General features: G+C 41.0%; 1 protein-coding gene across 1 annotated transcript in view; it reads right to left on the bottom strand.

The window, feature by feature from the left end:
- Positions 1-3,407, bottom strand: part of LOC106885081 (transthyretin) — an 8,350-nt gene extending 4,943 nt beyond the window's left edge. Inside the window, exons 1-2 of the mRNA XM_014936912.1 lie at positions 3,231-3,407; positions 2,316-2,455 (exon numbers count right to left, since the gene is read on the bottom strand). Of these exons, the coding sequence (XP_014792398.1) occupies positions 2,316-2,455; positions 3,231-3,299 (209 nt within the window). The 5' untranslated portion in view covers positions 3,300-3,407. The remainder of the gene's footprint in view (positions 1-2,315; positions 2,456-3,230) is intronic.
- Positions 3,408-15,309: the final 11,902 nt, after the last annotated feature.

Raw genomic sequence — 15,309 nt, 5'->3', positions numbered from 1 at the left:
ACTTCAAATATGCTGAAGTCTTAGTCTTTTTTTTTTTTTTTTTTTTTTTTTTTTTTAATATTTACAAGCTAGGTCACATGAAGACTATGGTGAATGCAACTCTTAAACTATGTGATAAGACCCAGACTTCAGAAAACACATGAGGAGTGAGAAGGTCAAAGCTAGCCATGGAAGGAGCTCATAAAGAACCCAAATCACATGCTTCCCAGTTCTCCATGCCCTAAAGCCTTGGCTGGAGTGTGTCTCAGCTTCAGTTATCTCTTCTTGCATATTTTTACCTAGACTAATTTTGAAATAAGCCTCAATAAAAAGTCAGCTGTTGCTATGCTAACTTCATTCCTTCCTTTTAAATACCATTACTGCAAATTCAATAGTTGCTAGATGTGTTTGCTGTATTCCCTAAAATGTGTTAGTAAAGTAAAGCCAAACAAAGATGCAAAAAACCCCTACTTTCATAGATGTTTGTACAAAATATACTTTTCCATAAGCATCTATTAGGTACTGTAACTTAAAAATATTATTAACCTGACAGGAGTAGTTACAGGTTATATTCCTTGATTGCATTCTGTTTTTCATCTTGTTTAACACAGAGAAACTCTGGTTTTCCCAAACAAACAAACAAAAAGAAAACCTGCAAACGTGAAAAAACGGTTCAAACCAAGTGTCATCAGCTAAAGTCAATGATATCACTGAAAGCAGCCTTGGCTAAGATACAAGTCAAGAGAAAGGTCAAAACTTTACGTGCAGTAAGAACGGTGGTTTAATGTTCTTCCACTGCCTTTCCCCAGCAAAATGCTTCTCACTTGTCTGAGGTTAATCCTCTCAATTTATATTTAAGAAGTGATTTGATTGTCGCAGGGCTGTACTGACCTAAAGTGTCAACAGAACTTGGTTAAGAAGAACTGTGGGGTTTGTCTCCTTGGGCTTGTTGAAAGCAGCATTGCAAACTGAACATGAAAATGCTATTATGCCCCAAAAGTGAGGGGATTTAAAACTGATGTTAAGTTTACCTTATTCCTCTGTAAATTCTATTTTATATTACATATTCAAGAGCACTTGAAACATTTGAAATAATCTGGGTCTCCTCATAATGGCAGAAATACTCATTAAGGGCAATCCATTATCCTTGTCTCTATTTCCTTTGAAAACACATCATTTTCTTTGGGGGTTTCTCTGTTTGTTAAGTATACAAATCCATTCCAAGAGTAATTTGTTTCTAGATTAACATGCAGCATTTGGGAGTGGAGGTGTTTGTTTTTCCTCCTAACCTTTCTTGTTCCTTTTCAATGGAGAAAATTTTTTTTTTTTTTAAGTTTTATAAAAAGAACTAATACCTTTAGATGGAGAGAAAGGTATCTCTCCTTGTAGTCTTCTCCTCTGTTTCTTTCTGCACCTTTTATGTAAATCATGCTATAAAATTCCTAGTAAAAGACTTCTGGATGTTCTGATGGCTCCTGTCCATGGTTGTGCTTGTCATTCTGTGCTTGAATATCCTACTGTTACTAGTGATTTCCCATGACTTATTTAAAAATCTGATTTAATGAGTTGTGTGAAACTTAAAGACCTGAGTACCTCATCTTTTTGAATTTTAGTAAACTATATTCCTGTTATCCATACTTTTCCCTCAGACTAATGATAACAATATTATTGCCTGCCCCTTAGTGATCTTCTGACGATGCTTTGTAATTATTAAGCTGTCATTCTAGCAAAAGCAATGCAGATTTATAGAAATAACCACCAAAAAATGCTGAGATCGTGCTTCTGTGTTGTGTTACAATGGACTTTTTACAACTTTCTGGTGAAGGAGTTTCCTCCAACTCCAAACAAGCATGTTTGTTACACAGGAGAAGACTAATGAGCTTATTATTTGTCTGTGTACAGACAAAGCTTACAGAGAGGATTTTGTGTGTGACTGCTGCAAATAAAGATTTGTATCCATTCCATATGAAGATAGTAGGTTAGTCTGGATTACCTACAAAATTCTGGTAAATAGGCTTTTAATTTTTTTTTTCTCTTTCTAGAAAGGAAAAATAAGTCTGATACTAGGAGAAAAATTATTCATTAAACCTATTTCTTTACAAAGGTAAGATGACCATCTCAACATGTTTTTGGAATTAGCATGTATTTCAGTCGTGGTTAAGTTTCACATGAATTTGATGGCTTTTAGACCTGAATTCCTATGCTGTTAACAGTGATAGTGTGACAGATGTGCTAGAAAACATACCGCTTTTTTTGACCAGAGCTCCATTCCCTTTACTTATCAATTGTTTGCCCAAGACACCTTGAAAACGGCAGTGTAAGACCACATAACTTACCCAGTAGCAAAGTCCTGCCAGCTTCCATCTGCAGCCTTTTTAAAGACTTTAACAGCTACGTTAGCTGCGGGACTTCCTCTGACTGCATCCAGCACTTTCACCATCAGAGGGCATTTGGAATCAACAGAGCCATGGGAGACCTTGGGAAAAGCAGGAGAGGTTGGGTAGGAGCTGTTCACCAGCCCTGCAAAAGCCTTCTTTCAAAGAAAAGATGGATCCTTACTGTGGAATTAATGTCGATTTAAAAGCGAGTTTGTTGCCAAATGGTGTTCAAAGCAAGTTCACAAGCATCTATTTCTTACAGCAGAGTATCTTAGAGATTTCTACGGGTCACTTTATTACACACAAACAGCTTGCTTAATAAATATTTAGAGTTGTATATGGCCCTGAGGAAATATTATAAAGTACATCTTTTTAATGAGGTCGCAAATAAGAAAATAGTAAATTATTTTAAGTATAGGCAGAATATTAGTCTAGGAACCCAACAATTAAATACCATTTGTATCCCTAGGGCTGAAAGAATATTTGTTTCTTAAGCTTCATTACACTATAAGGAATACTTGGTCATACTTCAAAATGTTTTTTAGTGCTTTAGAGAAGCACTTATTTGGTGAAGAAAGTAAAGATACCTTTATATTGAAGATATGGGATGTGAGTCACGAACTGACAGAAACAGACAGAAATAAAAGGTCACACCTGCTAGATCCCTGATCCTTCCTTAATATCCTAAAATAGATGAGTAAATGGCAAAAAGTTTTAAGAATTCTGAAGAAGCTACTTTAAAAATGGTAGTAAAATAACATTCCAGCAAAGCCTAATGGTTACAGAATTTCATGGATGAGGAGGATGCTAGTCATGTAGAAAATCTAGCTTATCATTCTTGTAATGATTGAGTTTGAATAAAGAGAGACTCACCAGTGGTGCAGCTTCAGAGAAAAATACCAGTCCAGCTAAGAAAACAAAGAGCACAGAGTGAAAGGCCATTCTGCTTGCTGTTAGTGAGCCTTGGTGCCAGCAGCTAGGAGCTGAGAGGATTTGGGATTTTATACCCGATCCTACAACAAAACAGGCTGCTTATTGGGTGCCCATATGACTCCAAATCTGCTGATTCTGATTATTTGCTTAGTAAACAGTCCAATCCTAGAGTCAGTCCATGAATAGCACTGCCATTGCAGTCAATGGAAAGACTGCAGGATCACTAGAGCAAAGAGAATAAGTAACGGACACAAACATGACCCTTGCCTGGGGAGATTAGACTCGTAGAAAGCCCTCCACAAAATAATGTAAATGACCTTTGTTTGCCCAGAAATCCAACCAGTTCTAGGAGATCTCCTTTACCTTGCCCTTAGGTTATGCACGATAATGCCCCAATGCTTTCTCTGTGCCTACTCCATGTTTCTTCTCAATGTATTCAATACTTCTTGAAGACAAGTACCCACATATAGATGCAGACAGTATATGGGTGATGGAGTTTTCTCATTGTCTGGCTCAAACTGTGGTAATAGTCCATTCTGAGAGAGAGATTTCCAAGCAGTTCCACTGCTTGTTGAAAAGGAGCAATGTTTCTTTTTGAAACCTAATTTAGATAGGAATTGAGAACTTCTGCCTCTCACCATAAATTCCTAAGTATCCATCTTGCCTAATCTTCAGGTAGACATTGAAGTTTCCTCGGAGTCACTGAGAAGACACCTGAAAAGATCTGTCCCCTTGGGAAGATAACCATCTCAGAAAAGTGAAGTGAGTCCTCTCTTGCTCCAGAAGGAGCCAAGTCAACCAGCTTCTTTTAACATCTATCTAGCATTCTACTTGTGAAACTCGTATTATACTGGAAATGTTATTGTTATGTTCTTAAATGTAGATTTAGGTAAGAGGTTTTTAAGGGATGGACTTGACCCCAACTGAAGTTGGAAGGGAGAAGTCAAGTAGGGGAGTAAGCATGGTGTAGATGGGTTTCTCTGACTGCATCTCACAAAAATTGTCCTGTGCTAGTTGAGTGACAAAGAAAGAGTCCTGTTTGGCATTTCTTTCTCCCCATGTCCTAAACAACCCTGAGGCTACACTTCTAATTCTTAGGAGCTGGCACACTTAGTTTTTACTGATTTCATAGTATTCTAACAAAAAGCAGTTTTAGGTCCCAACTTGTATAAGATTATGATGAAGGTCTTAGAGGGGAGTCATGGACAATATTCTCCAGTGGCTTTCATGCCTTCAGGCTGCTTTGTGCAGTTGTTCTCTTTAGGCAAGTTGTGTTTTGAAAAAATCTATATTACAGTAATCTGAACTGGAATCAAAGTGCCCTTTGTACTTACAGCAAAGCAGGCTGATACAGAGGCAGGATTCTACGCTCACTTTGCATGTACGTGAAAGTCAATGCAAGGTGCCCAGCAGCAACAAATCATACTGCAATCTAGTGCTTGTGGGTTGCATTCAGATGGTGGAAAGGTAAATACATCTTACATCTGTGCATTGAGACTTGACTTCATTATTTTGCTCTCATTGTTTGTAAATATTTCTCAGAAACAGTACAGCTTTGTATGTCAGGAAGGGAAATTATCTGTATTCTAATACAAGCAGACTGTCCTGTCATTTGCTATCAGCTGTTCTGCAAGGAAATAATGCCAAGGACCTAATGCCTGCATGTGAAATTGTTCTCCTATGGGAGAATGACTTCAAAAAGTAATTATTTTTCCTGAAAGGTAGCAGTTTCTGAAAAAAAACAGTCTAAAGGGATTGTACATTTCAACTGTCCATATTATCTAGTTTACTTTCCTTTTTTTTATAACATTGATGTTTTGGCAACTCGTTTTTTACAGTGAATAAGGAGCATGGAAATTCTAACCCCAAAGATAAGGGCTTTTTTCTTGTCCTTCATATGCTGTTTTTCTCAAATCTCACCATCCCATGCATAGCCTAGATAGGGATGCTTTGGCTGTTAGCAGGGGCACTGTTTTGGAGGGAAATTAGACTTTGTGTGTTTGTGAATCTCTATTCACACATTTTGCAGGTAAATAGATTATTTCTGTAAATATTAAGATACAAATGGACTCAGTGAGAAGAAAAAAAAAAAAAAAAAGCCTTTATTATTTCTCCAATCTGGAAGGCCCCGGAACATCTAGAATTTATAGAGAAATTATCAAAATCCTATGGGAACCTAATTTTATATCACTGTAGCCTAGTGACCTAGTGAAACCAATGCCAGGCAGATCTTCCCCCTTCCACTGTCAGCCTCAACCTGTTAGCACTATATGCTAATGCTTTCCGTAAAATGTATGGGGGGGCTGAGGAATTTGGAATAGCCGGCTGGGAAGAATGATTCTTTCCTAGGGGAGAATCAAAACATGTGACTGTGGAAGGGAGAAGGAGAAAGGGGATGTAACTGCTGCGTTACATCAGCAGTAAAGGAAAGTAACTGCCGAGCATCCGGGAAATGCTGATTGACTGTTGTCTGTCTGGTGGTGTTAATCCTCTTCTGTGCAAGGGGATTCTGAAGCTAAGTAACTTCTGAGTAACTTATCCCAGCTCAAAAAAATATGGGAATGTGCAATGACAAGAGGCTGAGCACTGAGGAGTAAGTAGGCCTTCTGAAGGAGGTGCCATGAAGAGCAGAAAACACAGCATCTCCCAGAGACTGACAGGGGGATACAGGCCACAAGGAAAGCAGCACAATGCAGAGCCTTAGCACAGAGCAATGGCATAAAAGCCCCACTGTAAGAAAAGTATAAACAGTCACTGAGAACTCCTCAGAAAGAGATATTTAGGAATCCTGGTGTAGAAGAAACAATAGGGTTACAGAGCTAATACAGAGCTAGCATAAGGCTATTTGGGGGCTAGGAGACACACAAAACCCAGAAGCTGGGGTGATCACCCGGCATTCAGTGTGGTTAGAGGGCTGGGGAATAGAATGGCAGAGAGTCCCTGGTGTGCACAGGAACCTCAGCCTTAGGGAAGCCAAGAACTATGAGACCCCCGGTTATGGAAAAAATTTAGATAATCCCCAAATATGTAAATGCTTTAAGGCTTATCTGAATTCCAAATCAGTTGAAGTTCATCTCTAAAGAATTAGAATTAATGCCTATTTTTAATGAAAGTGTGTTCCCTGCTTGGAAGCATTACAGTGTTCGGGTCAAGAACGAACATGTCCCACTAATACTCTTGTTGATGTCAAGGATTTTTCCAACTGCACTACATTTTTCTCTTTCTTCCATGTAGTCTCAAACATTTATGCTTCTTTTACACAGATAAGCTCCTTATTCTCTGCTCCATTCCTTTCTATTTGATTTTATTTAGAAATCCAACTGCTTCTACATGACAAAATGCTCAGACAGGCTGGAATATCTGACTTTGACCATAAAAACCTGTAAGCTTCTCCTGTGACACTGAAGTGAAAGGGCTTGATAGATGGTAAGCCATTCAGTAATCTGGATAGATTTCCCTAGCGCTTTCCAAAGAATTAATGAACTCCTGAGCTCTGAAAAAATCCTTTTTATAGTGCAGACACCTGGATGTGATACCTTCTTTCACTTTTCTGGAGTAACGTTCCATAGGGATTTGTAGGAAAAGACCTGAGATTTACCTCTCAAAGAAGTTTGCCTGAATTTTCTGAGACAGAGTCAAGAACTCTTTGAGTTTTACTCCATGTGTCTGCCACTGAGTTGCTGTGGCAGAACTCTGGCACGTCAGCGAGTGCTCAATGCAACAACTGCTGGAGCCAGTGAGAGATTTTCTGTTGATTTCACTATTTGCTAATTATGTAACATTTTCCCTCTCTGCAAAGCCAGGGATAATACTTTTCTAATTAAAAATGTGCTCAGGGAGGTTCATGTTTGAGCTTGAATTTATAAAGAATCGCATTAAAAAATAAGGGCATTTCAGGTGTGTGTATTGTGTATGTGTTTGTCAGCCTGCTGCCCACTTGGATTTTCTATGAGGAGTATGTATTTAGAGTTTTAATGATCATTCTCAAATTTCTTTGTTCATAGGACTAGCACTGGTTATTTTAATGGAAAGTAAGTAAACACTACTGATCTATAACAGAAAAATAAGAAAATCATCCTTATCTTGTATCTTATATCAAATCCAGTTAATATGAAAATAAGTAAGTGTAAACTGTTAACAACCAATTTAGAAAACAGATGGGTTGTTTTGGGCTTCAGGTATAATATCACAGTTTTGGATCATTTCAAGGTTATGTCCAAGGAGCATCCTGTCCAAAAGAGGAAACATCTAAACGGAAGATTTTTGCTTTGGGGCATTTGTAATGTATGAATTCACCTGGCACCTGCTCATCTCAGCAGGCTTTTGCTCTGAAGAAGTGATTAAACTCGAAGGTCACTGGGCACTGATAACTATGAGATGCTACTTCATTAGCTACCCCTATAGTCCCTGTGATGCCTCTAAAACAAACTTCTCTTCTTCAACTTTAATACGTATTCATGTCTACATACTAATCCATCAGTCTGGACAAGTGATTGCAAAAAAAAACAACAAACCCAAATCAATTTATACCCATTGCTAACTGAATAGCCTTGTGCCAGCCCCAGTGCCTTAACCTTTTCTGTTGCAGAAAGATGCTTGGAACTTGCCATGAGATCAATGTTTTTAAAGGTCAATTTCTTTGTTAGCAAAATGATTAGATGGTTTAGTTAATAAATTTATTTTCTGTTCTCTTCTTACAGTAAGGGGTACACAATAAATGTACAACAGGATGCAAATGTTTCTGATAGCAAAAAACATTAACAGAGGCCATTATTTTCACAGGGTCTTGGCTGGGCTCTTTTGGGAGTGTATGACATTTTTTAGGGGAATCTCCATAAATTCTTAATTCATTCTCAGTGGACTGCAGATGTCAAATGAATAATTAGATCAGCCACAATAATGAAAATCTTCTCCTAGCTATTATGACCATTAAAAAAGATTCTGTAAGGTTAAATTATCTTTACTTAGGTTATATATATATTTGCTAAAGCTATTGCAGCCGTGTACTTTGCTCAGCATCTTGCTGTTCAAGATTGTAAAATGCTGAGTCTAAGGCCCTTCATTCTGGTAGCTGAATACAAACAGGTGTGTGGAAATGCCTGTTTTTCCAGCATGCAGGGCCACCTGGGTAGTCTCTTCAAAAGCTTCTTCAAATTTGCACAGGGCCAAATTAGCCATTGGTTAATGGCTAATTATCCTATAATGTCATTTAAATGACTCAATTCTTTCTTTAATGGAGATCACAGAATCACAGAATGGTATGGGGTTGGAAGGGACCTATGGAGATAATCTAGTCCAACCTCTCCGCCAAAGCAGGTCCACCCAGAGCAGGTCGCACAGGATGGCATCCAGGCAGGTTTTGCATGGCTCCAGAGATGGAGACTCCACCACCTCCCTGGGCAGCCTGTTCCAGTGCTCTGCCACTCTCAAAGTAAAGAAGTTCCTCCTCATGTTTACATGGAAGTTTTTATGTTCAAGTTTGTGCCCATTTCCTCTTCTCCTGTCACTGGGCACCACTGAAAAAAGACTGGCCCTATCCTCTTGACACCCACCCTTTAAGAATTTATAGGTGTTGATCAGATCCCCCCTCAGTCTTCTCTTCTCTAGACTAAAAAGACCCAAGTCCCTCAGCCTTTCTTCATAATAGAGATGTTCTAGGTCCCTAATCATGTTTGTAGCCCCCTGTAGATCCATATGTGGAGATCACCACATGTACTCATCTGGATGCAGCTTGGATGTGAACTGTTGCTGGAGTTCTTGTGAGTGCCTTTCTGCTCTGCCATGTGTCCTAGGCTGCCCAGCCCCTATATTCCTCCTGCCCATCTGCCCCACCTCGGAATAAGATCCTCATTTGCCCTGGAATAAAATCCACTGGGCATACTGATGAGTGGGAAGCCACTAAGTTACAGTGACATTCATGCATCTATGCCCTTCTTTTTGTTAATTGAACCAGTGCCTGCTTCCTGCCAAAAGTTCAGAGGAAATGCTGTATTAATCACTTTATCTCATAAACAGTGTTCCTGTGTCTGCCATGGCCTTCACTGAATTTTTGCATCAGCTCCCTAGTACATTTTCCAGTGTCACTGGGCTGGCAAAACCAAATGTGTAGTGCATGAAAATGGATCTGAGAGGAAACAACCTTGTATCTTTTGAGGGATAGAAAGAAAAAGGTATTTTTAAATGGTATTCTAAAACGTATTTTTAAAACAGGGAAGATTATGACCCTTACGCACAATACAGTAATAACATCTGGATTTCCTTTTTTTTTTTTTTTGTCTTTTTGCTCTTCCTCAACTTCTAAGAACAAGAATAAATTATACAATATTTCTAGGGGAAAAACTGTTGAAAAAGGGCTAGACACTTCTATGCTGTGGAACCAGCAAACAGTGTGATGCATCAGCAGAAGGAAAGAGTTAATAGCTACTGAGACCAGCCGCTGCTCTTAGACTTGCCTACCTGAACCCAAAGCTGTTGCTGGTTACACATGTAGTAGATGTGAAAGCTAATTCTGTGAGCAAGGTAGGAAATAGGTGGTGAAGGTGTACTATGAAAAGTATGGGTAGCTCTGAGGCTCCTAGTGCTTCTCACCACATTGCTGGTAAATCGAGCTACTCTTGTACTACAGGGGTCAAAAATCAGATGTACTCATTGAAATGCTGTGGGCTACATGAGCCTGCAGGAGAGTCACTGGCAGTCATGACTTTTTATATTGGAAGGGAAAATCTAGCTTGTCTATGTTTTCACATATGTAAATGCACAAACTCTCCCGTATGCATCCTGTATGAAGCGCTGCCTGCTTTACATAATTGCAAACACAGATTGTGGCTTTAAATGGATGAATAGAGGCAACATGCGTGTATTTTTTTCTGAGTAAACCTCTGTGGTTATAACCTCCTTTACTTACTGCCAGCCAAGTTGCGAGACTGAATTCTAATCACGTAACAGGTACATGCTCAGGTTTATAGAGTGCAACCGTGTGAATAGTTCAGTGCAACACTTGCTGGGGATAAAAATAGCAGTGTCTTTGCTCACTGTCTCTGAACTAGGTTCAGAACATCTCTTGTAGCACAAAAATAAGATACAGAGTGGTGGAGGCTACAACTTAGCTCTATGTACAGCCTTTGTGCCACTGTTCTAGATCTATAATCACAGTTACTATAAAATCTGATTTTTGTGGTTGGTGTGTGCATTTTATCCCTACTCTGTGCCTGTGTATGTTCTTCCTGGGGAGTGTGTAGCTTCTTTTTCTGGGCCTGCATTGTATATGGGCCCATCACATACCATTGCCGAGAAGCTGTTCAGCGACAGGAGCATTCAGAACTTGTTCTGCACCCAGGGGTGCTTTATTAATAACAATAATGAAGCAGAGGTCAAACTCAAGCAGAACAACAGCTACCTTATCCAGCAGACCCTTCTCTGTGTCATGCAGTATGTAGAGTCCAGGGGTGAAACAGTAGCTGGGTCTCTGCTGTAGGTAGGAAAAGAGACATACTGAAGTCAGAGAGGCAGGAAGTTTGAGTTCCTGATTCCCAACAGCTTGTTTTACAAATCTGGACTCCACATAATGTTTTTAAGTGTTGTGTAAAAAAAACCCACCGTGCAGGTGGGGTGATCCACAGTGCTGGATGAGCTGTGGGGCTTTCTCAGGGAGTGACTCCCACTGCCTACTCTCATGGGATATGGAGGTCTTTCAAGCAACCTTCTATGAAGGCTCATTTTCCTTGCTCGCAGCAATTCGAGTTAGTAGCAGAGGTGTCCAAAGGATCACTCGATACTGGATGTTTGTCCACTGAATGCTATATAGCAATAATTTAACTTCATTATAAGCCCACAGGTCTTCCATATTCAGGCAATTAGTCTAAACCCTTCTCCTTGCTTGGCTCTAAAACCTATACATTCTATATTGGAGATTATGCTGTAGAACCAATCAGTGAAATATGCCTAGGTTGTGTTTAACCTTTTGGGACATCTTTTCCTTTAGATGTTGAGTTTGGTGTTTTTTTGAGATCCCTGAGGAGTTTCACTGTTACTTGGTTAAATTAATCCGAGAAAACCTGGAGTCCTTACAGTATGAACTGTGGTCATTGTAGTTGTCCTTCTAATAGCAGTTCCCAGACCACAGCTCAGGGTTCTCTCCTGCTCCTCGTTGCCCCAGAGTTCGTGCAGAGCTAATCTGGGGGATGCACAAGGCCTCCTGCCCAAAGGCATCGGCCGGGTAGTGCCCTCCCTGTTTGTAGGGCAGCACTAGGGTCCCTCTGCCACCGCAGGATGCCGTGCACAGCACCCCACGCCTTCCTGAAACTGCATCACAGCCCATAATATCAGAGCCGCTGGAAACCAGCTTAGGGAAATATGTACTGGTAAACTAAATTCGTTTAATCCTCTTCATCTATGTGATTTTCCCCTCGATGCGTGTTTCAAAGGAATTTTAATCCTCTTTCGTGTAAGCCAGAAAAGGCACCAAGGTTAGAAGCTTGTCCACACCTAGCAGAATATTTACCAGGCTTTACATTTGCATACTGCCATAGCTAACTCTCAAGTGTGGCCAAATAGACAAGTCCTTAGGATCGCTTGGATGCCTCAAAATGCTTTGAAATGTCGGATGGATAAATCCTTATCCACTGTTGCTAATTAGCATTCTCCCTCAACAGAGGACAAAAGACTTATGCACTCTGGACAATTTTCTTTATTCTGCTTTCCCTCATGCAATCAAAAAGATTTCCTTTGTCCTCGGTATTAGACTTCTCTACACTATCAGGTACTACTTTGTACTGATGATTTCCCATGAGCTTGACATTGTTAGCGATTGGGCTCCTGGTGACAGGGAAAAAGTGAATTTTAGCTTTTTCTTTAAAGATAATACTCAGCAAGTGCTTTAGTCTTTGAAAAATAATGAAAGCAGCATAGTCTGAGATGGACAAAACCAGCAAATAACTCCAGCCCACGACTATTATCTGGGGAATATTTGACTATAGAGACAATTTCAGATCTTTTATTAGTATCAGCTTGATGAGCCTATTGAAGTTCCCCCACAAAGTACGAGGAGTCACATAAAAAGAGGAACACATACTAATTTTGCTCCTTCTTTGTACCATTATGTGAGGAAGGCTGTAAATAGCAGGGAAAGTGTGTAATTGCTAGTCACACTCCTTTCCGTTGAGCAATTTGTCTTTTTTTTTAAACCCAGGGTTGGCATGCAGAAGCTGAGAAGAGCTCAGTGTATGAAAGCACTATACATGGCTTATTAGACTTTTCCAACCCCCCCAACGGCCTGAAGTAGATGCACAAGTGCTTGCTGCATACACATAACTGGCTTGGGGATGGTGGGGCATCTTATGGACCTATGAGGTCTATGGAGGTCCACTTATGGACCTCTCCTGCAGAGGTCCATAAGTACTCTAGTAACATCTACCAACACAGGTGCAATTGCTTTGAGAAACCACCTCCTGGGCTCTTTTGAAAGCCAGAACTCCTCTGGCTGCTCCTTTCACCCAACCACCCAAAAAAGTAGAGGTAGTGGAGTGCCTTGTTCTGCTCTTCCAGTTCACCTGCCTGTTGGCTCCTTCCCGAGGGGACCCTGTCCTGTGGCCCCATGGCAGGGGGTCACCCAGCAGTTGTGGAGGTCTGCAGTCCACTTGGCCAGACCCACGCCACTGCCGCTAGTCTGGCCTGGGAATAAACAGCTCCAACAGCCTGGAGCGGTGTTGTGTCGTGGTACAAAGAGACTGTTAAACAGGGTTCATGGGTCTGGCATAGACAGGTCTTGGCTGCTCAGGTTCAGAGCAAAACATGACTGTAAAAAATGAAAAAAAAAAGTCACGTCCTTGACTGAAGATAAACAAACCCAGTAAAACAAAGTTAATCCTTTTAAAATGTAAATATTAAATTAAACTGTAATTTTAACAGCACCCTTGGGTCTGTTGGCCTTTGGCTGGAATACCTCCCCTCTCTCCTCTGCTGCTGGGCAGCACCACTGGGATGGGAGCCCATCCCTTCTGCAGTACGGGGAACAAATTGCTCAAGGTGGGAGGAAGCCGTCGTCGCCGGAGTCTCGTCCCCAAGGATTACAGCACATGCAAAGAAAAAGGCATCTGAGCTGGACTATGGGGGGGAGAATCTGCTGATGGTTTGAATCACAAGTAGGGCGTGCAGTCTTACCAGCCGCTCCGAGATGGAGCTGAGCTGGGCTGTCAAGCAGCTCATAGCATGTCTTTTAACTGCATCTCTGCCCCCAGATTCATAGCAAGACTGCCAAAGATGACGGCTTGTTTGGCTGCTTTAATTGAAAAGCAAAGGAGAAGGAAAAAAGGTAAGAGAAGGAAGAAGAAGAAAGAAAAAAGGTAAGAAGGAGATGGAAAATAGCTAAACTTAGGAGAAGGTTGAGGAAGGATGGCACTCTGTCCAGTGCAGAGTGTCTCTCAAAGATAGGACGATGAGGGCCAGTGGCTCTGGGTAGGCATGGCTGCAGTAGGATAACACCCTCCTGCACCACTCTCTGAGCATCTCTGAAATTTTGGATCCCCCAGAAGGTGTGATGACTGTTGTTTATACCCACCAGTTAGAAGTAATTTCCAGTGCAGCAGTTTTAGCCCACTGGTCCCTTCTTCCACATTCCTCCTGCCTACAACATATGATCTTAATGCAGTGGATGCCTTTGTTTGGATTAATCCTGTGTTTCTGTGAGTAAAGTTTGCTAATTCTTATAAACAATTTTATTTGCCCAGCTAAGCTGGACTTTGAGCAACTTGAAATTCAGGTGTGTGCAGAATAGTGCTGAAAGGCACAATATAAGCAGTACCTGGAAAACCTGTTATGCTTGCCCAGAGAGGAACCTTTTCTCCTCTCTGCTTAGCAAAAAGAGGAATTTTAAGTCAACTTGGCTTTCCATCCTCAGTTTGTAATTCTGTTGCTAAGTGGCAATGAAAGAAGATTATCGGATCATAGATTAACAGAAACCTCTATTCAGTGTTCTTGTGTAATTATACATTTCAGTTACTTATTTGAGAACTGATTTTTAGCTGCTGTGCTCCTATCCCACCCTCACCCCTCCATAGATCTGTCATCCTCAAGGGCTGGTCAGGATCCTCAGGGAGACACTGGCCCTTCCTTTCCACACTCAGCCTCTGTGCCCCAGGGTGGCTCTGTCTATTAGGTACCCCAAGGGTCTTTAGAGGGGTCTCAGAAACTAAGGTCCTACTCCTGTCATTCTGAATGGTTTATTTTGGGAGAAAGCAAGAATGACTGTATAAAACATATTAGAGAGTTCAGATCTATTTCTAGATCTAGTCTCTATTTCTCTTTTCCCAGCAAATGTGGTTCCATTTTCTCAAGCAAAAGTGATCAAGCACCTTCAGAAAGCAGAGGGAGAAACAAACCTGAGTGGCCAAGGTAATTACAGAATCACAGAATGGTAGGGGCTGGAAGGGACCTTCGGAGATCATCTAGTCCAACCCCCCTGCCAAAGCAGGTCCACCCAGAGCAGGTTGCACAGGAATGCATCCAAGTGGGTTTTGAATATCTCCAGAGAAGGAAACTCCATAACGTCTCCTAACAGCCTGTTCCAGTGCTCTGTTATTAGGTATTAAATGTCAAGGGTGAACCTCTGGCAGAAATTACTTAGAGTGGCGTTTGAGAGGGAACCAACAAAAAGGGCACAGAAAAATAAGGAAACAGCACAGCTGGCTGGTGTCGGGGATGCAGACAGGAAGGGAGTCTGGGCAGGAGGTGCAGTCTGTCAGCTGGGAGGAGGGAATGGTCATGCACAGCATGTGCATTCACAGAAGCATGAGGAGCAAAGGCCCTCTCTTGTAGCAAAGCAGTTTACATGATTTTAAGAAGAAAAGCTGCACCAAGGAGAAACATGCAAGGAAAAGGAGAAAGAAAGAAGGGCAGAGCTGCATGAGGACCCATCCCTGGGACTGAGGGCGAGGAAAGAATGTGAGATGAACATTTAATAAGAGTGGAGAAGGGGAGGAGAAAAATTGCCTGGCTAAAATGGAAGGAAAGTGTAGGTTTGGCA

Source organism: Calidris pugnax, unplaced genomic scaffold (genome assembly GCF_001431845.1).
Source record: "Calidris pugnax isolate Ruff unplaced genomic scaffold, ASM143184v1 scaffold51, whole genome shotgun sequence".
Classification (NCBI taxonomy): Eukaryota; Metazoa; Chordata; class Aves; order Charadriiformes; family Scolopacidae; genus Calidris; species Calidris pugnax.
Note: the sequence above shows the minus strand (reverse complement) of the source record. Positions and strands in the feature narration are given on the sequence as shown.